This window comes from Scyliorhinus canicula, chromosome 14 (genome assembly GCF_902713615.1).
Source record: "Scyliorhinus canicula chromosome 14, sScyCan1.1, whole genome shotgun sequence".
In the NCBI taxonomy this organism is placed as follows: Eukaryota; Metazoa; Chordata; class Chondrichthyes; order Carcharhiniformes; family Scyliorhinidae; genus Scyliorhinus; species Scyliorhinus canicula.
The window spans coordinates 157,037,305-157,063,982 of NC_052159.1; the positions used below are offsets into that span (position 1 = coordinate 157,037,305).

General features: G+C 53.3%; 1 protein-coding gene across 3 annotated transcripts in view; it reads right to left on the bottom strand.

The window, feature by feature from the left end:
- fgf14 (fibroblast growth factor 14) overlaps window positions 1-26,678 on the bottom strand; it is a 584,869-nt gene that overhangs the window by 176,798 nt on the left and 381,393 nt on the right. Inside the window, exon 1 of one of the 3 annotated variants that reach the window (XM_038818136.1) lies at window positions 12,865-13,510. The exons of 1 other annotated variant lie outside the window; for it this stretch is intronic. In XM_038818136.1, the coding sequence (XP_038674064.1) occupies window positions 12,865-13,057 (193 nt within the window). In that variant the 5' untranslated portion in view covers window positions 13,058-13,510. Of the gene's footprint in view, window positions 1-7,876; window positions 8,107-12,864; window positions 13,511-26,678 lie in introns of those variants that run through there. One more of the 3 variants, XM_038818138.1, reaches the window with a different exon arrangement.

Sequence of the window (26,678 nt, forward strand, 5' to 3'; positions counted from 1 at the left end):
GAACACCACGATCGGATCTGCCTCCACCACCCACTCAGGAAGTTGATTCCAGACTCCAGCCAAGTGGAAACCATCTTTATCACTGCACTGCTGCTCCTTTGGCCTATTATTTGGAATCTGTTCCCTCTTGTTTTCGACGCTCTTGAGTGGGAGCAGTTTGTCACTATTGACCCTGTTTGTACCCCTCGGGATCTTGAACCCCTCCATCAAGTCTCCTCTCGGCCTTTTCTCCAAGGGAAATAGTCTCAACCTCTCCCATCTAACCTCACGGCTACAGCTGTTTATCCCTGGAATCATTCCGTCAGGAATTCAGGAGAACCGTCTTTACCCGGAGAGTGGTGAGAACGTGAAACCCGCTCCCACGGGGAGTGGCTGGGATGAACAGTGTGGATACATTTAAGAGGAAGCTGGATAAAGACATGAGGGAGAGAGGAATACAAGATGGGGTGGGACGAAATAGAGTGGGAGGCAACTCGAATGGAAGATAAACACCAGCATGGATCAGTTGGATTGAACGGCTTATATCTGCCCTGGACATTCTGTGCCATTCAATGTACTCCTTAGGTGACTGAGTAAATGTGCTTTGTGCTTCCTTGTGTTTAGTGTTCACATTCAAAGCACTTATGGAGTGTCAGGATGAAACCCCGTACTCAGCGCTGCAGACAACTTTAAGTCAGGTTTCCAACATTCACCAGACAGTACATTGCCTCACTAAACCATTGTACAAGTTGCAAGCTGAATCTGCTGTTTGAAACATTTCCCCAGCACCTATTCATCAGTGCTTTATCTTCACGGCCAGCTCTGCTTCAGGGCTGAGATCCATTTTAACAAGTAGGTGAATGTTTATTTAGTAATGGGTCAGTACGAATCTAAATAAGTATGGTGCCATTGGCTGCATTCCTTGTCTGCACTTGCTACACACTGTGAAATTCTTGCAACTAGAAATATAGGAATGGACGGAGAATCTTTAGCCTGTCAGGCCTGTTCCACCATACAATAAGATAGTAAAGGATCGATATCTTAACTCCATTTGCCCACTCTGACTCCATATTCTTTTGTACTTCTGACTGGCAAAAAATTCCCAATTGCAGATTGAATATTACTAAGATAGCATTTACTATATTTTGTGGGACAGGGTACCGCATTTTGATCACCCTTTGTAAAAATGTTTCCTGATTTGCTCCTGAATGGTCTGACTCTGATATGTTATTCCATCCCCAAATGGCCTTGATTCCTGTACCATGCCTACACCATGGTCAGGTACATAATGGGTAGGTGTGAATGGGGTGAGTGTGCATTCGCAGATGTGTAATGAGTGGCTGTGTATTGGGTGGGTGTGTAATAGCCAGGAGTGTAACAGGTGGGTGTATAATGGGCAGGTGTGTAGTGGGAAGGTGTGCAGTGGGCAAGTGTCCAATGGTTTGGTGTGTAACAGGTGGGTTTGTAACAGGTGGGTGTGCATGGGTCTGGTATGTAACAGGCAGGTACGCAATGGTTTGGTGTGTAACCATAAGCTGTGTAATGGTTGGGTATGCAATGGGTGGGTGAACAACAGGCAGCTGTGTAACGGGCACTTGCACAATAAGTGGGGGTATAATGGGTGGGTATCTGGCGGGATATGTAGTAGGTGGTAGTTTAATGGGCAATGGGGTGTTTAATGGGCATATGTGTAATGGGTATGCATAATAAACAGGTGTATAATCAGCAAGTGTGTAACAGGCATATGTATATTTGTAGGATATATAATAGGCAGGTTTGTAATGGATTATTGGGTAATGGGTTTGTGTATAATGGGCAGATGTGTAACAGGCAGGTATGTAACGAGTAGGATTGTGATGGACCTGTGTGAAACAGGCAAGTGTGTAACAGATAGGTGTGTAACGAGCGGGTGTATAATGGGCGGATGTATAACAGGCGGATATGTAACAAGTGGGAATGTGATCGACCTGTGTGAAACAGGAAAGTGTGTAACAGATAGCTGTGAAATGGGCGTGTGCATAATGGGTGGATGTGTACTAGGCAGGAATGTAATGAGTGGAAGTGTGATGGACCTGTGTAAAACAGGCAAGTGTGTAACAGATGGATGTGTAATGGGCAGGTGTGTATGAAATGGACAGGTGGGTGTACGATGGGTGGATGTGTAATGAGCAGGAATGTAATGAGTGGAAGTGTGATGGACCTGTGCAAAACAGGCAAGTGTGTATGTGTAATATGTAATGGATGTGTAATGGACAGGCGGGTGTGTAATGAGTGGCAGGTGTGTTACAAGCAGCAGATCTGACTCTTATCCATTTTGTATACTTCCTAACTTTTCACCCTTTATAAGTCCGATGTGTTCAACGAATCAGCACATGAAGGATCCAGGAAGGAAGCTGTATATAAGAGCACGCTCATCACACTCACTAGTGTCTACACAATGCAGCAAAGGAATTTTAAAGAATTAAAATGCCAATATTGATAGCTTGAAAAATAGAATCCAATCTTACTGAAATTGTTCGAAGACCTTAGAATGTTCTCGTGAAATCTAATTTCAAATAATGCTCAGTTCTGGTCATCACTGAGTTAAAATAAGACATATACCGTCAGTGCTGATGGAGAGGCAGGCAGCAAGATGGTTCCTTCATTAAAAGGGATGAGTACTGAGGAAAGGATTGAAGAAATTCAAGCCTAACAGAAGGCTATTGAAGAGAGAAATTAATTGCAGCGTGAAATATTAAAGGGTTTAGATCTTCCAGATAAAATGTGGATAATATTTCACAATGAGCCTGCGAGTAATGACCAAGGAACAGAAACTCAAATCAATGAAACAGACGCTGGGACAACTTTTATACAGAGTAATAAATATTTGGCGATGTTTGCCAGATAAGCAGGCTGTAAAAGCATGTAGGTTATTCAGAGGGCAGCTCGATGTTGAGATGGGAGCAGTCAGATTCAAGGGGATGAGCTTCAATAAACCGATGACCCTTTTCTCACGCTTGACTTTTTTCTCATGTTCAGAGCAAAAACCAGATTATTAGTCATCTGACTGGGTACAGCCGGTTCTCAGACACAAGGCAACATTTCTGCAGTAAATTAGCTGCCTCTTTATTAAAGATAGGATCTGCTCACCTAAAATACGAGGGGAGATAACTCATGACTTTCTGAGGGGGTAATTTCCTCAGGACTTTGTAATGCTGCCAAATCTATCAACATGAACCTCGGGTCTCCTAATAACATTGGAACTCACTGCCCAATCTTCCACCACGTTCTGTCCTTTTTCAAAACAATTGGCGGTGGGAGTGATGTGGCTGAATTTGAAAATAGCAATGTTTATTTCATTCATGCGATTCAATAGACTGTCCGTCCTCTGGTCTTTAACAGTTAAAAATAGTGCCAATTTGACACTTGGAACGCTGAAAGACTGTCACCATTTATATCAAATAATAAAGTTGGAGAGAGGCAAACCAATGGATGGATTGAGATTGTAATATTGAAATACGTACACTGTCCATCAGATGTTTGGTTATGGAATATGTACTGAAACCTACGTTATCTAAACGTCAGATTCAACACGTGCAAAAGATTACATGAGAATGCAAAATATATTATAAAGAGAATTAAGTGAAGTTCAATAGCCCTCCCGGGAAGTTAGCTGAGAAACAAAGACATTTTATATCTAACTATTAACAGCAGTAATTTAGCAAAAATATAGAGATACATTAACTGGAAGGTCCAACAGTAACGTAAGAGGATGATAGGCAGAATATTGGCACAACAGTGGTTCAGAAGTTGGGGCAATTCCAGGATTTTTCTATCAAACAAACCTGAAAGTTGTTACGTTATGTTACCTTCTTGCGCCCCTCGCCCTACACTGGCTCCAGCAATGGAGCAGCAGGCAGCGACTGAGGGTTTGTGATCTAATGGCATGGTGAGATGATGTCACCAGTTCCAAGAGGGAAGTGAGGCCAATTTTAAATTGTTACAACTGAAATGATGAAAGGAAAGGAAGGCTTTCATTTAAGTAGCGTCTTTCAAGACCACAGGACAACTCAAAGTGCTTTGCAGGCAATTGAATACATTTTAAGGTGCTGTCACTGTTGTGATGTAGCAACCAATTTACACACAGATCACTCCCACAAATAGCAACGTGACAATCACCGGATAATTCATTTTAACAATTGTGGTATTTTAAAAGAGAAGCTTGCAGGCCATGATAGTACAAAATAAACAAGAGTTTCATTTGGGGAGGTGTTGTCTCACAGGCTGCTAATGTAGACTGACTCAAAAACAAAAACGCTGGACAATCTCAGCAGCTCTGACAGCATCTGTGGAGGCAGAAACTAGCTAATGTTTCATGTCTGGACGATTCTTTATCACAGCTGTAATGGAGACAAATATAGACTGACTGTCAGCCTGTGCAAACTGCCAATGGCATCATCAGTACGTCGCATTATCGAACTCTTGAAGCGATCTTGTTCCAACTTGGAACAACGTGAATATACAACACTGATGTTGGTTGAGGGATACATATTGACCAGGACACCAGGAAAGAACTCTCCTGCTCTTCCTTATAATGGTGCAATGGGCACTATTGTAGCCATCTGCATCGGCAGACTTGACCTCACTTTAACATCTCATATAAAGAATGGCATTTCAGACAGTGCAGCACTCCCTCGGTACTGCCCTCGGAATATCAGCTTTAATTACATATATTCAAATCCCAAAGTAGGACTCAAACCCATGATCATCTGACTGGCAGGCAAGACTGCCATCCAGCAAGCCCAGCTGAAACCACAGCCATTATTGGGCAGCACGGTAGCACAGTGGTTAGCACTGTTGCTTCACAGCGCCAGTGTCCCAGGTCAAATTCCCGGCTTGGGTCACTGTCTGTGCGGAGTCTGCACATTCTCCCCGTGTCTGCATGTGTTTCCTCCGGGTGCTCCGGTTTCCTCCCACAAGTCCCAAAAGATGTGTTTGTTGGGTAATTTGGACATTCTGAATTCACCCTCTGTGTACCCGAATGTGGAATGTGGCGACTGGGGTTTTTTCACAGTAACTTCATTGCAGTGTTAATGTAAGCCTACCTGTGACAATAAAGATTATTATTGTATTTTACAAACTGTCCTGTTTCAGTCTCCTATGCTGTGCAGTTATGGGACTGTCTTGGAAGTGGAGTATAGAATCCTGCCAGTGACTTAATTTGATTTATTTGTAACCACTATTGAATGCTGTCCATTAAAAATGGTTTGAAAAAATTTGCAGTAATTGTTTTCAAACTAACTGTCGTTATTAGGAAGGATTCAATGACATTAGAGGGAGTGCAGAAAAGATTTTTGGGGATTGTTCCAGGGTTGGGGAAACCTCAGTTGCGTAGCTAGATTAGAAAGGTTCGGACTGTTCTCCTTCAAGTAGACAAGGTTGAGAAGAGATTTGATAGAGGCATTTAAAAATCATTAAGTGTCTGGACACAGCAGACAGGAAGAAAATGATGGATGGAAACCCAGAGGACACTAATTTAATGTGAGTGGTGAAAGAAACAACGGTGACACACGAGGGTAAACGGTTTTTACACATTGAATGGCTAGGGTTTGGAGCACGCAGAGTGCGGTGGAAGCAGGTACGATCCAGGCTTTCAAATAGGACCAAATAATCATCTTTAGATGAAATGTTTACAGGGTAAGGGGACAAGGTGGGGCAGTGGCAATCGGTGAGTTGCTTTTGCAGAGAATCAACACAGGCACAACTTCCTTCTGTGCAGTAACCATTCTGATAGTCCACATCAGCTATTCAGCAACATCAACTTTCATTGACATAGAGCGCATTTAACATCCTGAGTTGCCTCACAAGACATAATCAGACAAAAAATTGCACTGATTTCAAGCTGACATTAAAACAGGTGACCAAACCAAATGGTTGGTTACAGAGAGCTGGTAAGGGATGTATCGAGAGGTACAAGCGAGGCAGAGAGATTTCAAGAAAAGATTCTAAGGATTAGATCATTGACAAGTGAAGTGTCAGCCACCCCTGGGGGGGGGGGGGGGGGGGAGCTAGAGGTCAGGAGGCCAGAGATCGAGGAGTGTGGATATCGCAGAATCATATAGGGTTGGAGGATGTTCTAGAGATGGGGAAGGGTGAAGCCATGGAGAGATTTGAACGAGGATGAGAATATTAAAATTGCGGTGTTTCTGGAACGAGAGCCAAGGTAAGGCAGTGAGTACAAGGTTGATGGAAGAAAGGGACAGTGAAATCCATAGAATCATTAATTAATGCAGCTATGAAGGGGATCGTTCAGCCCATCGTGCCTGTACTAGCTCTTTGAAAGATCTATCCAGTTAATCCCACTCTGACTGCTCCTTCTCACAGTCCTGCAAATTTTCCCACTTCAAATACTTATTCAATCTCCTTTTGAAAATGGTGATTGAACCTTCTTTCATCGCCTTTTTAGGGCAGTGCCTTCCATTTCAAAATAATTTACTTAAAAAAATATACCTCATCTCCCCCGCTGGTTCTTCTGCCAATCAACTTCAATTTGTGTCTCTGGTTACTGACACCCCTGCCACTGGAAAAGGTTTATCCTGATTTACCCTATGTACACCCTCCATCATTTGGATAAGGGAAGGCAAAGAGGGGAATGCGAAAATGAAAATGAAAACTGAAAATCGCTTATTGTCACGAGTAGGCTTCAATGAAGTTACTGTGAAAAGCCCCTAGTCGCCACTTTCCGGTGCCTGTTTGGGGAGGCTGGTAGGGGAATCGAACCGTGCTGCTGGCCTGCTTTAAAAGCCAGCGATTTAGCCCAGTGAGCTAAACCAGCCCCTGTGCATGGGGATATTTGCTGTTTGACTGCTGTAACTATTCCGAATCCCAGAAAAGTGTTGACCCCATTTTTTAGGGCTTCCATGGTACCTCCAATGTGTTTCAGGCTGACAATTTCACCAAAATTCACCCCCCAGGATTTTTCGGGTAGTTACAAGGCGCAAGGGGTTAAGTGGAGTTCGGATTATCAGAAAAACTTGCAGTTCAGATAGTTTACCAATATCGTCTCAATCTTGAAATATGATGCATAGATATTATGACTATTCTTTTATTAGTTTATGACACTGGAATGGCTTTGTTACTGGGAATAACAGGCCCGGACAAATAATTGCTTGCAGGGAGACTGCTGTAGATATTAGAGAGAGTGACAGAAAGGGTTTATTTTAACATCTTTAAAATGACAAAGTCTGTCTAGCACCTGATCAATTACTGCATCGCTGCTGTTTGGCAATATTGGACATTGTAAATCCTACTCGGCCATTTCTCTGATAAAGCTATTAGCACTTGCTATTAAGTAAATATATCAAATCATAAATAGAAGATATCACGAATAAATCCCGTAGAGAATTCAGTTAAAACCTCTTTACTCAGAGAGTGATGGGAATATGGAACTCACTGCCACAGGGAGCGGTTGAGGTGAATAGTTTAAGGCGAAGCTGGATGAATAGAGGAGGGAGAAAGGTACTAATAGACTGATATGAAGATGTGAGGCTCAGGTGGATCACCAACGTGGACCAGATGTTTCTGTTTCCTAAACATTGTGCAATCAATAGCAATGAATGGCAAATCCTGAAATCTCTGTAATATTATCCAATCGAAAGTTGAGCTGCAAGGATCAGTTAACTGTCAAGTTTAATTCTGAGTCTGAACTAGTTGCAATTATCCGGGGTGCAGTTAGAGATGTTTCAATTGATTTCAACATCCCGAGTTAGGGTGTCAAAATCAATCATTGCATGCCAAATCAAATCCCACTGTGAGAATTCAAAATCAGTTCAAAATAAATTTGGAAATGCGGAAAAGCAAGAGCTTTTATAAAAACCAAATGGAGTGGCCAATGGTATTTGAGACTTTCTTTCCTTACCTGTCGTGGGTAGATATGTGACTCCAGTTCCACATCAGTGACTCGTAACTGCCCTCTGGGGAAGCCTAGCTGTATCAAATCATTTGCTGTCTGTGTTCTCAGAATGACTAGGGGCGTGGATTAAATGCCAGCCTTGCCAACAATATTCGCAACATGAGAATGATTCGTAAGTGGGTTACCGATTGGAATGGGCATGGCCACGATTGAGGATTCTCAGATGTGGGCCATGCTCTGGCTGGAGAAGGCATTGCCAGGATTGTGTGTCACAGAGGACTTTGTCATTATTACAAAGGATTACACAGAACTAGTATCAATGCATAAGTCGGTAATACAATCAACTGCTTCTGAAAGCATTGCAACCCACTAGAAATGATCACAAGAGTTTATTTTCTTCACGGAATCACAGAATTGTTACGGCACCGGAGGAGGCCCGTTGGCTGATGATGTCGACACCAGCCCCCCGAACGAGCAACATGACTCAATGTCATTCCCATTGCCTTTTCCCTGAACCCCTGCATGTTGTTTTCATTCAAATAATCACATAACACCCTCTGGAATGCCTCGACCTAACCTGCCTCCCCTACACTTCCGGGCAGCGCCTTCTTTATGCTCCTGGGACTCGCTTTGGGATGTTGAAGGTGCTATCTAAATGTACACTGTCGTTGTTTATGGACATCAGCAGAACTCGAAGACTGAATTACTGCCTTAAAACCCACTACCTGATCTCTTGAAATAATGTTTATCCTCAGGTACTCTCTAGTAGCCATGGAAATCCTGTAATATGGAAGGAGGTGGATGACGGCAGAACCTATAGAAGATGTCCTTGTGTTTGAGGGCACATTTCTTAAAGATGTATTCATTTATCAGGATATGAATGATAAAAGTATTCAACCAGGTACTTCCTAACTCAAGGAACGATTGCACAGCAAACAACTCTTGTCTGGAAGCAACAAATCCACGTTGAAAAATAGGTTAACCAGGAATAAATATTTCTAGTTCTCCGTGTGCGGTTTGCAGAGAATTCAAAGATAGAGTCTGCAAAGATATACATAATATTCGGAGCCCACTGTCAGCCGATACGGTCAGTTAGCCTACACTCAATTCCGCTCACATTATAGACCAGGGAAATATTTAGCACTTGTACAGGAGGCAGGAGTGATTAAAGGAATTCAAATCAATTCTCCAGCACATCTCTGAAACATCAGAGGCGAATCCATTCAAACAGTACAGCGGGAGAATTCTGGTTTGACTTTCTTCATCAGCGTCCAAACCGCCGATACAGAAATTCCTGCTCGTTAACCCCTTGTGAGCCCGCCTTAATACTGTATTTACCCATTTAAAAAAATCCAGCCCAATTCATTCTGAGAAAACCTCATCCTATTTATTCTCTGTTTGAAAAGGAGTGAGATAAAGCTGTGATACCCCGCACAACCGGGAGTTCAATTGATTAAATTGAGGTTTCTGTTTATTAGGAAATTCTTCCCTCTGAACACAAGGCTCGAGAGAAGTTTCATTTCACACTGGCCGAAAAGGCGGAATTTCTAACGACGAAAGGGAATCGACCTGAGTTATTATTAAATCTTTGGAAATTCTTTTGGGGGTTCCTCCATCCAACAGTTGTGCCAGACTCGGCTCCTGCTGCTGTCGGCAAGGTTAATACGCTGTGGGTGTCTGAACTTGCTCAGAAGTATTTTATTTAAACCAACAGGCACTAATTGAGGCTTCGATTGAGACAATGGTCCCAATGCGGGAACAGCCCGGTTGGTCTCAGAGATTCTGGGCAAGGGACGCGCTGAGCTGGGGGTTAAAGCGATGCAAAGATATGACACATCGGATTGTCACAAATTAAATAGCCCTCCAAAGAGACATTGTAAAACAACAGATTGCTAACTGCCCAGGTGGGTTTAGCGGTGAGGTTTAAAGGTCAGTCCGATGTTGGAGAATATTAACAATGCACCTTCTTCACTGTCCAGTTAATCTAGAATTGCATTTGCTAAAACTCCACAGACTGATGTTGGCTCAACTTCACCATTTTCCCGGAATAAATATTTATCCCAACGAATGTGAGCAGCACACAGGCTGTTGTTTGGGTGGTGAGGCAGGGTGTGTATAGGTGTGGGGTGTAATCCTCCCCACAGGATGTCTAAAATCTCAGACAGCATCAACAACTCTGAGCAGTCCCCCCACTCCCACTCCAATGCGCTCTGTTTGGAGGTTTAAGACGTATTTAGAAGGTCACTCGCGATGCCAAGTGCTGGAAAATAGGATTAGAATAGTTAGGTGGGTGTTTTCTCACTGGCGCAGAAGCGATGGGCCGAAGGGTCTTTTCTGTGCTGTGAATCTCTCTGACCCTGAGGAAGAGAATTAGTGTAGAAGCAGCAAGTCCTCAACTCCCCACCCACACTGTCACTCTCCCCACTCACACTGTCACTCTCCCTACCCAGACTGTCACTCTCCCCACCCACACTGTCACTCTCCACATCCACACTGTCACTCTCCCCACTCACACTCACTCTCCCTACCCAGACTGTCACTCTCCACCCACACTGTCACTCTCCGCACCCACACTGTCACTCCCCACTCACACTGTCACCCTCCCCACTCACACTCACTCTCCCTACCCAGACTGTCACTCTCCCCACCCACACTGTCACTCTCCCCACCCACACTGTCACTCTCCCCACTCACACTCACTCTCCCTACCCAGACTGTCACTCTCCACCCACACTGTCACTCTCCGCACCCACACTGTCACTCCCCACTCACACTGTCACTCTCCCCACTCACACTCACTCTCCCTACCCAGACTGTCACTCTCCACCCACACTGTCACTCTCCGCACCCACACTGTCACTCCCCACTCACACTGTCACTCTCCCCACCCACACTGTCACTCCCCACCCACACTGTCACTCCCCACCCACACTGTCACTCTCCCCACTCACACTGTCACTCTCCCTACCCAGACTGTCACTCTCCCCACCCACACTGTCACTCCCCACTCACACTGTCACTCTCCCCACTCACACTCACTCTCCCTACCCAGACTGTCACTCTCCCCACCCACACTGTCACTCTCCCCCCCCACACTGTCACTCTCCCCACTCACACTCACTCTCCCCACCCACACTGTCACTCTCCCCCCCACACTGTCACTCTCCCCACTCACACTCACTCTCCCTACCCAGACTGTCACTCTCCACCCACACTGTCACTCTCCGCACCCACACTGTCACTCCCCACTCACACTGTCACTCCCCACCCACACTGTCACTCCCCACCCACACTGTCACTCTCCCCACCCACACTGTCACTCCCCACCCACACTGTCACTCTCCCCACCCACACTGTCACTCCCCACCCACACTGTCACTCCCCACCCACACTGTCACTCCCCACACACTGTCACTCTCCCCACCCACACTGTCACTCTCCACCCACACTGTCACTCCCCACTCACACTGACACTCCCCACTCACACTGTCACTCCCCACCCACACTGTCACTCCCCACCCACACTGTCACTCCCACCCACACTGTCACTCTCCCCACCATCACTGTCACTCTCCCCACCCACACTGTCACTCTCCCCGCCCACACTGTCACTCTCCCCACCCACACTGTCACTCTCCCCACCCACACTGTCACTCTCCCACCCACACTGTCACTCTCCCCACCCACACTGTCACTCTCCCACCCACACTGTCACTCTCCCCACCCACACTGTCACTCTCCCCACCCACACTGTCACTCTCCCCATCGCCAGTGTCACTCTCCCAACAACTGGTGTCTGTCTGGATTGCCAAAGGATGTGCGGACTTGCTGCATCTGCAGTAATGATAGTGAGGGGGTGGGGGTAGCACTGATTAAAGTTTAATGAACATGAATGTGTGAAGCACTAAACAGTGCTAATTGCACTGGGCACTTTCACATCCCCTCCCCACCAACCTACACTCGCCTCCCATTTTTATTTTTTGCCATTGATCTGAAACTTGGAAGCTGGGTCCCGCTTTGTCATTTTCCTGGTTGCTGTGATTTCACTGAGGTGACTCGCGGCATTGGTGATTTATCAGGCTATCCATTTATTTCTTAGTGATTTATAGGGCGCGTTCTGTTTGTTTGTCACGTTTTTCTCTCTGGAACCTTTGGTCCCAGAGGCTGAGAATGTTACTGGGGAGTGAGCTGCGGGCTGGACAATCTCCAAATTCTCCACTGAGGTGACTGTTAAATAATGTTGTGACATATCCCACCCAACCTGTGTCCAGGGAAGTACCCAGATTGGCTACAACAGAGACAACAGCAAAAAATAATCGAAATATACACAGTTTATCCGGGGGGATCCATACAATAATTTAATCTATTTGCCAGAAAATAATATTTGCTATGGGTGTGGGTTTCTGCTCTGTAATAATTCTTTGCGATAGATTTGGAAATGAACAATGTGGAGTTAGTTCCACATTCCTGGCTTGCTGCTATTTGATTTGAAGGACACGGATTGCCAGCCAGTTGAATTAAGGGCAAGGTAGGGATTGTAAATCATTAAAGACAAACATTCCCTCCGTTTACTGGGAATGCCTTGGAAGTAACTCTTTAACTGCCGGGAGGCCGGGTTCCCCGGTCAGTGCTGCACCAGGTCCACTCTGACATGTGTGTGTGTGTGTGTCCTAGTCTAGCCTGTCTCCGGCTCATTCCCTCCTCACTCCGGCGCCGCCAAATGAACCAACTGGTGTTAACTGGGTTACAGAGCAGCACATTTCAAACACCACCTCGCACATCTCCCATTCAGTTCTGCCCGTTTGCTACAACCCCTGTCGGCATTTACAGCCCCGGAGCCGCTCTGCAGGTTGAAGCAGAGAGAGAATACCACCCCCCCCCCCCCCCCCCCCTTCATCCTCTTCAACACAACACACATTATTATTCACACTGGCTTGTTAGGGCGCCTGGTTACCTTTCCCAACCGGGAAAGGTGTTATTTAAAAATCACAAACCTGGTCTCCTTAGCCTTCTCTTCTTCATTCCGAAGATGCGGACTTTGGAAAAGATATCTACCAGATTCCCATTGCAAACCCCTTTCTTTTTGTGCGGACTGTTAATGCGTTTGGTGACTATAGGTCTGTCCAGGTGATGTTCCCGAGCCTGCCGTTTCTGACGGATCAGGGAGCTCGCTATCGCTGCTGCCATAGCCAGGGTTAGCGATAGAAATTCGAGCAGAGAATCCCAATGAGAAGAGTGCTCCTGAACCCAGCTCCTAACACACCAAGTCCTTCATGAAGACCTGTGGGGCTGTGTTCTTCTCGGTTACTGTGTCACTGTTTCAGTGTGTTTCAGTGCGATGGACGGCAGCGCTCTCTCACTGCTGGACACACAACAGCTCTCCTTCTTAGCAGCGACCCGGAGACACACACATCCTTCATCATCTCTTCCATCCTTCACTTACAGCCCAAAGCTCCTGTGCAAAAGGCAGGAACTGGCCACCCGGGATTACCCTCTCCCGGCTGCAGCTTCATCACATTCTTTATTCTGGGGATTTACTGAATATTCTTCACCAAGATCCTGCCTTCACATTTCCCTGCTCCTCACTCCGAGGATCACCCTTACTGGGAGCGACCTCACATTGGCAAAGTCGGAGCGGTTCTTCACAACGCCCCCCCCCCCTACACACAACTCACTCCCCCCTCCGCTACAACCCCCTACACACAACTCACTCCCCTCTCCGCTACAACCTCCCTACACACAACTCACTCCCCTCTCTACAACCCCCCCTACACACAACTCACTCCCCTCTCTACAACCCCCCCTACACACAACTCACTCCCCCCTCCGCTACAACCTCCCTACACACAACTCACTCCCCCCTCCGCTACAACCTCCCTACACACAACTCACTCCCCCCTCCGCTACAACCTCCCTACACACAACTCACTCCCCTCTCTACAACCCCCCCTACACACAACTCACTCCCCCCTCCGCTACAACCTCCCTACACACAACTCACTCCCCTCTCTACAACCCCCCCTACACACAACTCACTCCCCCCTCCGCTACAACCCCCCCTACACACAACTTACTCCCCCTCCGCTACAGCCCCCCCTACACACAATTCACTCCCCTCTCTACAACCCCCCTACACACAACTCACTCCCCCCTCCACAACCCCCCTACACACAACTCACTCCCCCCACAACCCCCCTACACACAACTCCTCCCCCCTACACACAACTCACTCCCCACTCCGCTACAACCCCCCCCCACACACAACTCACTCCCCTCTCTACAACCCCCTACAAACTCACTCCCCCTCCACAATCCACCCCCCTACAAAAAACTCACTCCCCCCCTCTACAACCCACCCCTCCACAACCTACCCCCTACAAACAACTCACTCCCCTCTCCGCTACAACCCCCCCCTAGACCCAACTCACTCCCCCTCCTCTACAACCCCCTACACACAACTCACTCCCCCCTCCGCTACAACCCCCTACACACAACTCACTCCCCCCTCCGCTACAACCCCCTACACACAACTCACTCCCCCCTCTACAACCCACCCCTCCACAACACCCCTCTCACACACAACCAACCCCCACCCCTCCAAATCCCAATCAACACCCCCTACACACAACTCACTCTCCCCTCTGCTACAACCCGCCCCCTACAAACAACCCAACCCTCCTCTACAACCCGCACCAACTCCTCCACACTCCGTGTCACCTCCCTCTGCCTCCCCTCCGTGTCACCTCCCTCTGCCTCCCCTCCGTGTCACCTCCCTCTGCCTTCACTCAGAGGCCAGTCTGAGGTTCCTCCGTCACAACAAAGTGAATCTTTGCTGAGACTCCAGCTGACGTCCGCTCCCTGTGAGAGCTGCGCACAGACATAAAGTTTCACATCTTCCCGGCCGGGGAGATTGGGCAGCACATCCCAGAGAAACACTCCCCACCCAGCGTCTGCCTTTCCAGGGGGGGGGGGGGGGGGTCTCCAGTCAGAAAGGGAGACACCAGTCAGTGGGATGGGGGTCTCCAGTGGGATTCGGAGACTCCTGGGGGGTTTGAGGTGCTGAATGGGATTTGAGGTGTCCAGTAGGGTTTGGGGTGTCCAGGGGGATTTGGGGTGTCCAGTGGGGTTTGGGGTGCTCAGGGGGATTTGGGGTGCCCAGGGGGATTTGGGGTGCCATGGGGGGTTTGGGGTTTCCCAGGGGGGTTTGGAATGCCCCGGGGGGTTTGGGGTGCCCAGGGGGGTTTGGGGTGCCCAGGGGGATTTGGGATGCCCAGGGGGGTTTGGGGTGCTCAGTGGATTTGGGGATTCCAGAGGGATTTGGGGTGTCCAGAGGGATTTGGGGTGTCCAGGGGTTGGGGTTCTGGGGTGTGTCCACGGGTTGGGGTGTCCAGGGGGATTTGGGGTGTCCAGCGGGATTTGGGGTGTCCAGAGGGATTTGGGGTGTCCAGAGGGATTTGGGGTGGCGAAGGGGATTTGGGGTGTCCAGGGGGATTTGGGGTGTCCAGAGGGATTTGGGGTGTCCAGGGGGATTTGGGGTGTCCAGGGGGATTTGGGGTGTCCAGAGGGATTTGGGGTGTCCAGAGGGATTTGGGGTGTCCAGGGGGATTTGGGGTGTCCAGGGGGATTTGGGGTGTCCAGGGGGATTTGGGGTGTCCAGGGGGGTTTGGGGTGTCCAGGGGGGTTTGGGGTGTCCAGAGGTGTTTGGGGTACCCAGGGGAGTTTGGGGTACCCAGGGGGGTTTGGGGTACCCAGGGGGGTTTGGGGTGTCCAGAGGGATTCGAGGTGTCCTAAGGGATTTGGGGTGTCCAGGGGGATTCGGGGTGTCCAGAGGGATTCGAGGTGTCCAGGGGGATTTGGGGTGTCCAGGGGGATTGGGGTGTCCAGGGGGTTTGGGGTACCCAGGGGGGTTTGGGGTACCCAGGGGGGTTTGGGGTACCCAGGGGGATTTGGGGTGTCCAGAGGGATTCGAGGTGTCCCGTCCACGAAGACTTCAGGCTGTAATTTTCTGCATGTTTCCGGTCACCCGGAGTTGGGACATCACCGAGGGATGGAGAGCCAGGTCTCAGCACCTTCCTCCAGACACCTCCCCCCAACTCGGCCACCAGCCCCCCCCCCCCCCTCCCACGCAGCGCTCTGTACACTAACCCCTTCCACAGGCCACTCAATCAGCCCCTGCCTCCCCCACCGGACACAACACCCGCAGCAAAATATCAGCGCCACCCCCGCGCCTTTCCCAAACCCTGGCCGGGTGCTGAATGCGCCCCAGCCCAGGAACACTGTGTGTGACCCCTGTGCACAGTCCTGGACACAGTCCTGGACACAAGCGGTGGCAGCAGCGTTTGCGGGGGTCTGGGGCGTTCAGGGAGGTTTGTGGAAGGGATGGGGAGGTTTGGGACCATTGGGGGGGGGGGGGGAGGGTTTGTGATTTTTTGGAAGGACGCAGTAATCTTTGGGGGTTGGGTGAGATTTAGATGTTTGGGAAGGGGTTGTGGAAGTTCCTGACGGTTTGGGATTTTTTGGGAGGGTTTGGGGATGGATGGGAGGTTTGGGGGGAGGTTAGGGGAGGTTTTGGGGGATTTGGGGGTTTGCAGAGTGTTTGGGATTTTTCGGAAGGACTTGGGGGTTATGGAGGAATGGGCAGGGATTAGGGAGGAGGGGAGTTTCGGGGTGTTTGGTGGGTAGGGGTGGTTTGGGGATATTTGGGGTGGGGTTTGTTTCGCTGTGTTTAGGGGTAGGGGCGTTTGGGGGGTTTCTGAGTGTTTGAGGGGTAGGGGGTGTTTGGGGGATGGGGGTGTTTGGGGGGTTAGGGGTGTTTGGGGGCTAGGGGGTGTTTGGGAGGTAGGGGGTGTTTCGTTGTAGGGTGTGTTTGGGGTTAGGGGGTGTTTGGGGGGTAGGGGGTATTTGGAGGGTTTCAGGGTGTATGGGGGTAGGGGGTGTTTTGGGGAGGGTTTCGGGGTGTTTGGGGGTAGGAGGTATTGGGGTAGGGGGTGTTTGGGGGTAGGGCGTGTTTGGGGGGTAGGGGTGTTTGGGGGTAGGGGGTGTTTGGGGGGTAAAGGGTGTTTGGGGGTAGGGGGTGTTTGGAGGAAGGGGGTGTTTGGGGGGTAGGGGGTGTTTGGGGGGTTTCTGGGTGTTTGGGGGTAGGGGGTGTTTGGGGGGTAGGGGTGTTTGGGGGGGTAGGGGTGTTTGGGGGGTAGGGGGTGTTTTGGGGGTATGGGGTGTTTGGGGGGGTTTCTGGGTGTTTTGGGGGTCGGGGGTGTTTGGGAGGGTTTCTGGGTATTTAGGGGTAGGGTGTTTGGGGGGTGTTTGGGGGTAGGGGAATTTGGGGGTAGGAGGTGTTTGGGGGTAGGGGGTGTTTGGGGGGTAGGGGTGTTTGGGGGGTAGAGGGTGTTTGGGGGGTAGGGGGTGTTTGGGGGTAGGGGGTGTTTGGGGGGTTTCTGGGTATTTAGGGGTAGGGTGTTTGGGGGTTAAGGGGTGTTTGGGGGTAGGAGGTGTTTGGGGGGTAGGGGGTGTTTGGGGGGTAGAGGGTGTTTGGGGGGTAGGGGGTGTTTGGGGGTATTCTGGGTGTTTGGGGGGTAGGGGTGTTTGGGGGTAGGGGGTGTTTTGGGGGTATGGGGTGTTTGGGGGGGGGGTTTCTGGGTGTTTTGGGGGTAGGGGGTGTTTGGGAGGGTTTCTGGGTATTTAGGGGTAGGGATGTTTGGGGGGTGTTTGGGGGTAGGTGTGTTTGGGGGTAGGAGGTGTTTGGGGGTAGGGGGTGTTTGGGGGGGGTTAGGGGCTGTTTGGGGGGTTGGGGGAGTTTGGGGGGTAGAGGGTGTTTGGGGGGTAGGGGGTGTTTGGGGGTAGGGGTATTTGGGGGTAGGAGGTGTTTGGGGGTAGGGGGTGTTTGGGGGGTAGGGGGAGTTTGGGGGGTAGAGGGTGTTTGGGGGTAGGGGGTGTTTGGGGGTAGGGGGTGTTTGGGGGTATGGGGTGATTGGGGGGATTTCTGGGTGTTTGGGGGGTAGGGGGTGTTTGGGGGTAGGGGTGTTTGGGGGGTAGGGGTGTTTGGGGGGTAGGGGGTGTTTTGGGGGTATGGGGTGTTTGGGGGGGTTTCTGGGTGTTTTGGGGGTCGGGGGTGTTTGGGAGGGTTTCTGGGTATTTAGGGGTAGGGTGTTTGGGGGTAGGGGTGTTTGGGGGTAGGAGGTCTTTGGGGGGTAGGAGGTGTTTGGGGGGTAGGGGGTGTTTGGGGGGTAGGGGTGTTTGGGGGGTAGAGGGTGTTTGGGGGGTAGGGGGTGTTTGGGGGTAGGGGGTGTTTGGGGGGTGGGGGTGTTTGCGGGATTCTGGGTGTTTGGGGGGTAGGGGTGTTTGGGGGTAGGGGGTGTTTTGGGGGTATGGGGTGTTTGGGAGGGTTTCTGGGTATTTAGGGGTAGGGATGTTTGGGGGGTGTTTGGGGGTAGGAGGTGTTTGGGGGTAGGGGTGTTTGGGGCGGTAGGGGCTGTTTGGGGGGTTGGGGGAGTTTGGGGGGTAGAGGGTGTTTGGGGGGTAGGGGGTGTTTGGGGGTAGGGGTGTTTGGGGGTAGGAGGTGTTTGGGGGTAGGGGGTGTTTGGGGGGTAGGGGAGTTTGGGGGTAGAGGGTGTTTGGGGGTAGGGGGTGTTTGGGGGTAGGGGGGTGTTGGGGGTATGGGGTGTTTGGGGGGTTTCTGGGTGTTTTGGGGTAGGGGGTGTTTGGGAGGGTTTCTGGGTATTTAGGGGTAGGGGTGTTTGGGGGGTGTTTGGGGATAGGGGTGTTTGGGGGTAGGAGGTGTTTGGGGGGTAGGGGGTGTTTGGGGGTAGGGGGAGTTTGGGGAGTAGAGGGCGTTTGGGGGTAGGGGGTGTTTGGGGGTAGGGGGTGTTTGGGGGTAGGGGGTGTTTGGGGGGTAGGGGGTGTTTGGGGGTAGGGGTGTTTGGGGGTAGGGGGTGTTTTGGGGGTAGTGGGTGTTTGGTGGGTAGGGGTGTTTGGGGGGGTTTCTGGGGGCAGGGGGTATTTGGGGGTGGGGGCATTTGGGAGGTAGGGGGTGTTTGGGGGTAGGGGGTGTTTGGGGGTAGGGGGTGTTTGAGGGTAGGGGGTGTTGGGGTGTTTGAGAGGGTAGGGGGTGTTTGGGGGTATGGGTAGTTTGGGGGTGTTTCGGGGTGTTTGGGGGGTAGGGGGTGTTTGGGGGTAGGGGGTGTTTGTGGGGTTGGGGGTGTTGGGGGTAGGGGTGTTTGGGGTAGGAGGTGTTTGGGGGTAGGGGGGTTGCGGTGTTTGAGGGGGTAGGAGGTGTTTGGGGGTAGTGGGTGTTTGAGGGTAGAGGGTGTTGGGGTGTTTGAGGGGGTAGGGGGTGTTTGGGGGTAGGGGGTGTTTGGGGGTAGTGGGTGTTTGAGGGTAGAGGGTGTTGGGTGTTTGAGGGGGTAGGGGGTGTTTGGGGGTAGGGGGTGTTTGGGGGTTAAGGGGTGTTTGGGGAGTAGGGTGTGTTTGGGGGTAGGGTGGTGTTTGGGGGGTAGGGGTGTTTGGGGGTGGGGTTGTTTGGGGAGATAGGGGGTGTTCGGGGGGGTGGTGGTGTTTGGGGGGGTGGGTGGTGTTTGGGGGGGGGGTGTTTAGGGGGGTAGGGGGTGTTTGGGGTTAGGGGGTGTTTGGGGGGTAGGGGGTGTTTGGGGGGTAGGGGGGTGTTTGGGGGTAGGGGGTGTTTGGGGGGTAGGGTGTGTTTGGGGGGTAGGGGGGTGTTTGGGGATAGGGGTGTTTGGGGGTAGGGGGTGTTTGGGGGGTAGGGGGTGTTTGGGGAGTAGGGATGGTGTTTGGGGGAAGGGGGTGTTTGGGGGTAGGGGTGTTTGGGGGTGGGGTTGTTTGGGGAGATAGGGGGTGTTTGGGGGGTGGGGGTGTTTGGGGGGGGTGGGGGTGGGGGGTGTTTAGGGGGTGTTTGGTGTGGTGGGGGTGTTTGGGGGATAGGGGGGTGTTGGGGGGGTTGAGGGGACGGTGGGGGGTGTTAGGGGGTGGGGTGTGTTTGGGGGTAGGGGGTGTTTGGGGGTGGGGGGGGTTGTTTGGGGGGTAGGGGGTGTTTGGGGGTAGGGTGTGTTTGGGGGGTAGGGGGGGTGTTTGGGGGGTGGGGGGGGGTGTTTGGGGATAGGGGTGTGTGGGGGTAGGGGGTGTTTGGGGGGTAGGGGGATGTTTGGGGGTAGGGGGTGTTTGGGGATAGGGGTTGTTTTGGGGGTAGGGGTGTTTGGGGGTAGGGGGATGTTTGGGGGTAGGGGGTGTTTGGGGGGTGGGGGGTGTTTGGGGGGTGTTTGGGGGTAGGGGGTGTTTGAGGGTAGGGGGTGTTTGGGGTAGAGGTGCTTGGGGGGTAGGGGTGTTTGGGGGGTAGGGGGGTGTTTGGGGGTAGGGGGTGTTTGGGGTAGGGGTGCTTGGGGGGTAGGGGTGTTTGGGGGGTAGGGGGGTGTTTGGGGGTAGGGGGTGTTTGGGGTAGGGGTGCTTGGGGGGTAGGGGTGTTTGGGGAGTGGGGGGGTGTTTGGGGGGGATTGAGGGGACGGTGGGGGTTGCAGCACCGCGGACAGCGGCTGACCCCCCCCCCCCCCACCCCGTGCGGATTCTCCGCAGTCCCGGGACAGGGAAACAGACCGGGATCGGGGGGAGGGGCTCCGGGACCGGGGGGGAGGGGCTCCGGGACCGGGGGGAGGGGCTCCGGGGGGAGGGGCTCCGGGGGCCGGGGGGGGGGGGCTCCGGGACCGGGGGGGGGGGGCTCCGGGACCGGGGGGGAGGGGTCCGGGAGGAGGGGCTCCGGGGGGAGGGGCTCCGGGACCGGGGGGGAGGGGCTCCGGGACCGGGGGGAGGGGCCCCGGGGGGCGGGGCTCCGGGACCCGGGGGGGAGGGGCTCCGAGACCGGGGGGGAGGGGCTCCGGGACCGGGGGGGAGGGGTCCGGGAGGAGGGGCTCCGGGGGGAGGGGCTCCGGGACCGGGGGGGAGGGGCTCCGGGGGGAGGGGCTCCGGGACCGGGGGGGAGGGGCTCCGGGGGGAGGGGCTCCGGGACCCGGGGGGAGGGGCTCCGGGACCCGGGGGGGAGGGGCTCCGGGACCCGGGGGGGAGGGGCTCCGGGGGGAGGGGCTCCGGGACCCGGGGGGAGGGGCTCCGGGGGGAGGGGCTCCGGGACCCGGGGGGAGGGGCTCCAGGACCCGGGGGGAGGGGCTCCGGGGGGGAGGGGCTCCGGGACCCGGGGGGGGGGGGCTCCGGGGCCCGGGGGGGAGGGGCTCCGGGACCCGGGGGGGAGGGGCTCCGAGACCGGGGGGAGTTGCCCCCTCCCCCCCCCCCCGTCAGGCGGCCGCAGGTCCCTCCCTCCTTCCAGCCGCCAGCAGACTCCAGGCTGCCCCCTGCTGCCCAGCCCGGGCGCTGCAGCAGCGAATCCTCCCCCCGCCGGAATGAGAGCAGCCTGTCCGGGGGGGGGGGAGGTCTCCACACTCTGTCCGGGGTGGGGGGGGTCTCCACTGTCCGGGGGGGGGGGTCTCCACTCTGTCCGGGGTGGGGGGGGTCTCCACTGTCCGGGGGGTGGGGGGGTCTCCACTCTGTCCGGGGGGGGGGGGGTCTCCACTCTGTCCGGGGGGGGGGGTCTCCACTCTGTCCGGGGGGGGGGGGCTGCACTCTGTCCGGGGGGGGGTCTCCACTCTGTCCGGGGCGTGGGAGGGGTCTCCACTCTGTCCGGGGGGTGGGGGGGTGTCCACTCTGTCCGGGGGGTGGGGGGGGGTCTCCACTCTGTCCGGGGGGGGGTCTCCACTCTGTTCGGGGGGGGGGGTCTCCACTCTGTCCGGCGGGGGGGGGGGTCTCCACTCTGTTCGGGGGGTTGGGGGGTCTCCAGTCTGTTCGGGGGGGTCTCCACTCTGTCCGGGTGGTGGTGGGGGGTCTCCACTCTGTCCGGCGGGGGGGGGGGGGTCTCCACTCTGTCCGGGGGGTGGGGGTCTCCACTGTTCGGGGGGTTGGGGTCTCCACTGTTCGGGGGGTTGGGGGGGTCTCCACTCTGTTCGGGGGGGGGGTCTCCACTCTGTCCGGGGGGTGGGGGTCTCCACTGTTCGGGGGGTTGGGGGGGTCTCCACTCTGTTCGGGGGGGGGGGGTCTCCACTCTGTCCGGGGGGTGGGGGGGGTCTCCACTCTGTCCGGCGGGGGGGGGGGGGGGGGTCTCCACTCTGTCCGGGGGGTGGGGGGGTCTCCACTCTGTCGGGGGGTGGGGGGGGTGTTCCACTCTGTCCGGGGGGTGGGGGGGGGTCTCCACTCTGTCCGGGGGGTGGGGGGGGTCTCCACTCTGTCCGGGGGGGGGGTCTCCACTCTGTTCGGGGGGGGTCTCCACTCTGTCCGGCGGGGGGGGGGGGGGTCTCCACTCTGTTCGGGGGGTTGGGGGGGGGGTCTCCACTCTGTTCGGGGGGGGTCTCCACTCTGTCCGGGTGGTGGGGGGGGGGGGTCTCCACTCTGTCCGGCGGGGGGGGGGTCTCCACTCTGTCCGGGGGGGGGGGGGTCTCCACTCTGTTCGGGGGGGGGGTCTCCACTCTGTTCGGGGGGTTGGGGGGGTCTCCACTCTGTTCGGGGGGGGTCTCCACTCTGTCCGGGGGGTGGGGGGGTCTCCACTCTGTCCGGGGGGTGGGGGGGGGGGGTCTCCACTCTGTTCGGGGGGGGTCTCCACTCTGTCCGGGGGGTGGGGGGTCTCCACTCTGTCCGGGGGGTGGGGGGGGGGGTCTCCACTCTGTCCGGGGGGTGGGGGGGTCTCCACTCTGTTCGGGGGGGGGGTCTCCACTCTGTCCGGCGGGGGGGGGGGTCTCCACTCTGTCCGGGGGGTGGGGGGGTCTCCACTCTGTTCGGGGGGGGTCTCCACTCTGTTCGGGGGGGGGGGGTCTCCACTCTGTCCGGCGGGGGGGGGGGGGGTCTCCACTCTGTTCGGGGGGTTGGGGGGGGTCTCCACTCTGTCCGGGGGGGGGTCTCCACTCTGTCCGGGGGGTGGGGGGGGGGTATCCACTCTGTCCGGGGGGTTAGGTCTCCACTATGTTCGGGGGGTGGGGAGATCTCCACTCTGTCCGGGGGGGGGGGGGCTCCACTCTGTTCGGGGGGTTGGGGGGGGGTCTCCACACTGTCCGGGGGGCGGGGGGGGCTCCACTCTGTGCGGGGGGGGGGGGGGGGGGTGTGGATTTGACATTATCCATAACAGATTTAAAAGTATTGCAAATGGGGAAAGGCTGTTTGACAAGCTTCAAATTGGGTGAGGAATCTTTTCACTTTCCAATTGGTGGAGCGCAGCATAGAAGATACAGTGCAGAAGGAGGCCATTCGGCCCGTCGAGTCTGCACCGACCCACTGAAGCCCACACCTCCCACCCTATCCCCTAATGGCAATTTATCACGGCCAATCCACCTAACCTGCACGTATTTGGACTGTGGAAGGAAACCGGAACACCCGGAGGAAACCCACGCACACACGGGGAATACGTGCAGACTCCACACGGGCAGGGACCCAAGCCGCAAATCAAACCTGGGACCCTGGCACTGTGAAGCCACAGTGCTACCCATTGTGCTACCGTGCTGCCCACAGTACATCACAGCGGTGATGGTGACTAATGGCTGGAGTGTGGGGGCTACTCATGTGGTAAAACCACCAGGAGTACATTTCATCACAGTAAAGAGCAGCGTGGTGACACAGGGGTTAGCACTGCTGCCTCACAGCGCCAGGGACGCAGGTTTGATTCCCCGCTGGGTCACTGTGCGGAGTCTGCACGTTCTCCCCGTGTCTGCGTGGGTTTCTTCCGGGTGCTCCGGTTTCCTCCCACAGCCCAAAGAAGTGCAGGTTAGGTGGATTGGCCATGATCGATGCACAGGGTTAGGGGGATAGGTGCAGAGGAATGTGCCTCAGTAGGGAGCTCTCTCTCTGAGGGTCGGTGCAGACTCAATAGGCTGAATGGCCTCCCTCCGCACTGTATGGTAACCCTAAAAACACGCCCACTTGTACAGCAGCTGAATTGTTGGAGTTGGAGGCTTGGTGCGGAGTTGGGGCTTGGTGGGGATGGGGAGGAGGGGCTTGGTGGGGAGGTGGGGCTTGGTGGGGATGGGGAGGAGGGGCTTGGTGGGGAGGTGGGGCTTGGTGGGGATGGGGAGGTGGGGTGATGTTAACCAGTTAGGTTCCTGCTCCTGACCACTAATAAAGTGTTGAATTTCAATCACACCTTCTCCATGATCCCAGCTCGCCCCTCTTTCAGCTCGTGAAACAAGATCTTTTTTATTCATTGATGTGGTGTGAGTGTCTTCGGCAAAGCCAGCATTTATTGCCTCTCCTGAATTGCCCTTGAGAAGGTGTTGGTGAGCCAGCTTGGAGATCCGCTACAGTCCGTATGGTGTAGGTACAGCCAGAGCGCTGTTAGAGAGACAGTCCCAAGGGGCAGGGTTTTCCAAAACCCCCACCCAGCCATGGTGTAGTTCCAGCTCCGGAGGAGGCATCCCACCATTGGCAGGTGGTGAGATCATCTGTTCCCGCCGATGCCTGCGATGTATCGTGTGCCCCTCACCCTCAGCTGCTGGGGAACGCGCTGCGGGCACTCCCCATTGGTGGTACAGGAAGATCCAGCTGGCGGGAAGCGTTGGAAAATTTGGGCCAAGGTTTTGTCTCCGCAGCACTATCAGTGAATAAAGAGTTCTGTTTTAAACTGTCCATTTATCCCAAGGCAAAAGAGTTAGGGTCTCAAGGTTGGCTAATCGGCATTCCTACTTGGCATCAAGGCCCATGTGATTCACGTTGCCATGGAAATTGGATTTGATTTGGGGGGGGGGGGTGCACTCTAAAAGCCGGGGCTCTAAGATGTTCCTGAAAACTCACAGACAATGTTAGTCTGTCAGGATGCAGGACAGGGAGACCAGTTGTAGGTGGCGAGACGCAGTGAGTCACCAAGCAGGTGGGAGCGGGCACTGGACCCAAGACCCAATTCGCAAAGAGTTAAAACCAGGCTGAAATATTCGGCTAGTTTGTGCTGGAGGAAAGATCTGCAGTTCTGAGATTTAAAGTCCCCAGGCTAAGAGAAGGAACAGAAGTAAACCCTCAGTAGTGATAAATCAGCTTGGGCTGGTGCAGGAAGAGTTTGTCTACTTTAAACAGTGTAAAGTATGTCTGTGAAGTGTGTTTACATAGAACATACAGTGCAGAAGGAGGCCATTCGGCCCATCGAGTCTGCACCGACCCATTTAAGCCCTCACTTCCACCCCATAACCCAATAACCCCTCCTTTGTTATTGGATGTGCTAGTGCTGGCTGGGGGGTCTAAAGTATAAAGGTGGCTACAACAATGGCTATGAGTCAATGATGCTTTTATACAAACATACAAATTAGAAGTCTAAGTAGCCCATTCGGCCCCTCGAGCATGCTTTTGTAAAATTTGTTCTATGTGATGTGGGCGGCGCTGGCTGGGCCTGCATTTGTTGCCCGTCCCTAATTGCCCTTGAACTGAGTGGCTCGCTAGGCCATTTCAATGGAGGGGCAGTTATGAGTCAATCACAAGGGCGGCACGGTGGCGCAGTGGGTTAGCACTGCTGCCTCACGGCGCCGAGGACCCAGGTTCGATCCCGGCTCTGGGTCACTGTCCGTGTGGAGTTTGCACATTCTCCCCGTGTCTGCGTGGGTTTCGCCCCCACAACCCAAAGATGTGCAGGGTGGGTGGATTGGCCACGCTAAATTGCCCCTTAATTGAAAAAAATGAATTGGGTACTCTAAATTTTAAAAAATGAGTCAATCACATCGCTGGATGTGTCTGGAGTCATATGTAGGCTATAGGTAAGGACGGCAGATTTCCTTCCCTGAAGGAGATTAGTGAACCAGAAGGGTTTGTTTTATGGCAGTCGACAATAGTTTTATAATCATCATTAGACCTTTAATTCCAGATTTTTAATGAATTCAAATTTCACCATCTGCCCTGGTGGGATTTGAACCCAGGTCCCTGGGTCTCTGGACTACTAGACTAGTGACCACCGCCACCGCCTCCCCACTGCTGCACCATTTAATAAGATCATGGCTGATCTGTCTTAAAAACGTTCAATGATCCCAGCATCCACCACCATCTGAAGCAGAGAGATCCAAAGTCACACAGCACTCTAAGAGAGAAAAAATCTCATCTCTGTCTGAACAGGGCAACTCCTAATTTTAAAACAGTGCCCCCTGGTTGTGGAATCACCCACAGGAGGGTGAATACGTAACTTATCAAACTGTTCAGGATCTTACATGAAAGGGAAAATGCTGGAAAATCTCAGCAAGTCTGGCAGCATCTGTAGGGAGAGAAAAGAGCTAACGTTTCGAGTCTGATGACTCTTTGTCAAAGCTTTGAAAAAGAGTAATTGGACTCGAAACGTTAGCTCTTTTCTCTCCCTACAGATGCTGCCAGACTTGCTGAGATTTTCCAGCATTTTCCCTTTCGTTTCAGATTCCAGCATCCTGTAATTTGCTTTATCCAGGATCTTACATACTCCAATCAAGCCCCCCCTCACTCTTCGAAATTCCAGTAGAAACAAACTCAGTCTGTCTAGCCTTTCCTTTTAAGACAACCTGTTCAATCCAGGTATCAGTTAGTAAACCTCATTTAAACTGCCTCCAAATGCATTTACATCCTTCCTTCAATAAAGAGACCAAAACTACACACAGTATTCAAGATGCTGTCTCACCAATGCCCTGCATAACTGAATCATGACATCCTTACTTTTATGCTCAATTTCTCTCTTAATTAAGGATAGTACTCCATTAGCCTTCTCAATTACTTCCTGTATCTGCATAGCAAGGTTTGTAACTCATGTACTTGAACACCTAGATCCTTCTGCACCTCAAAA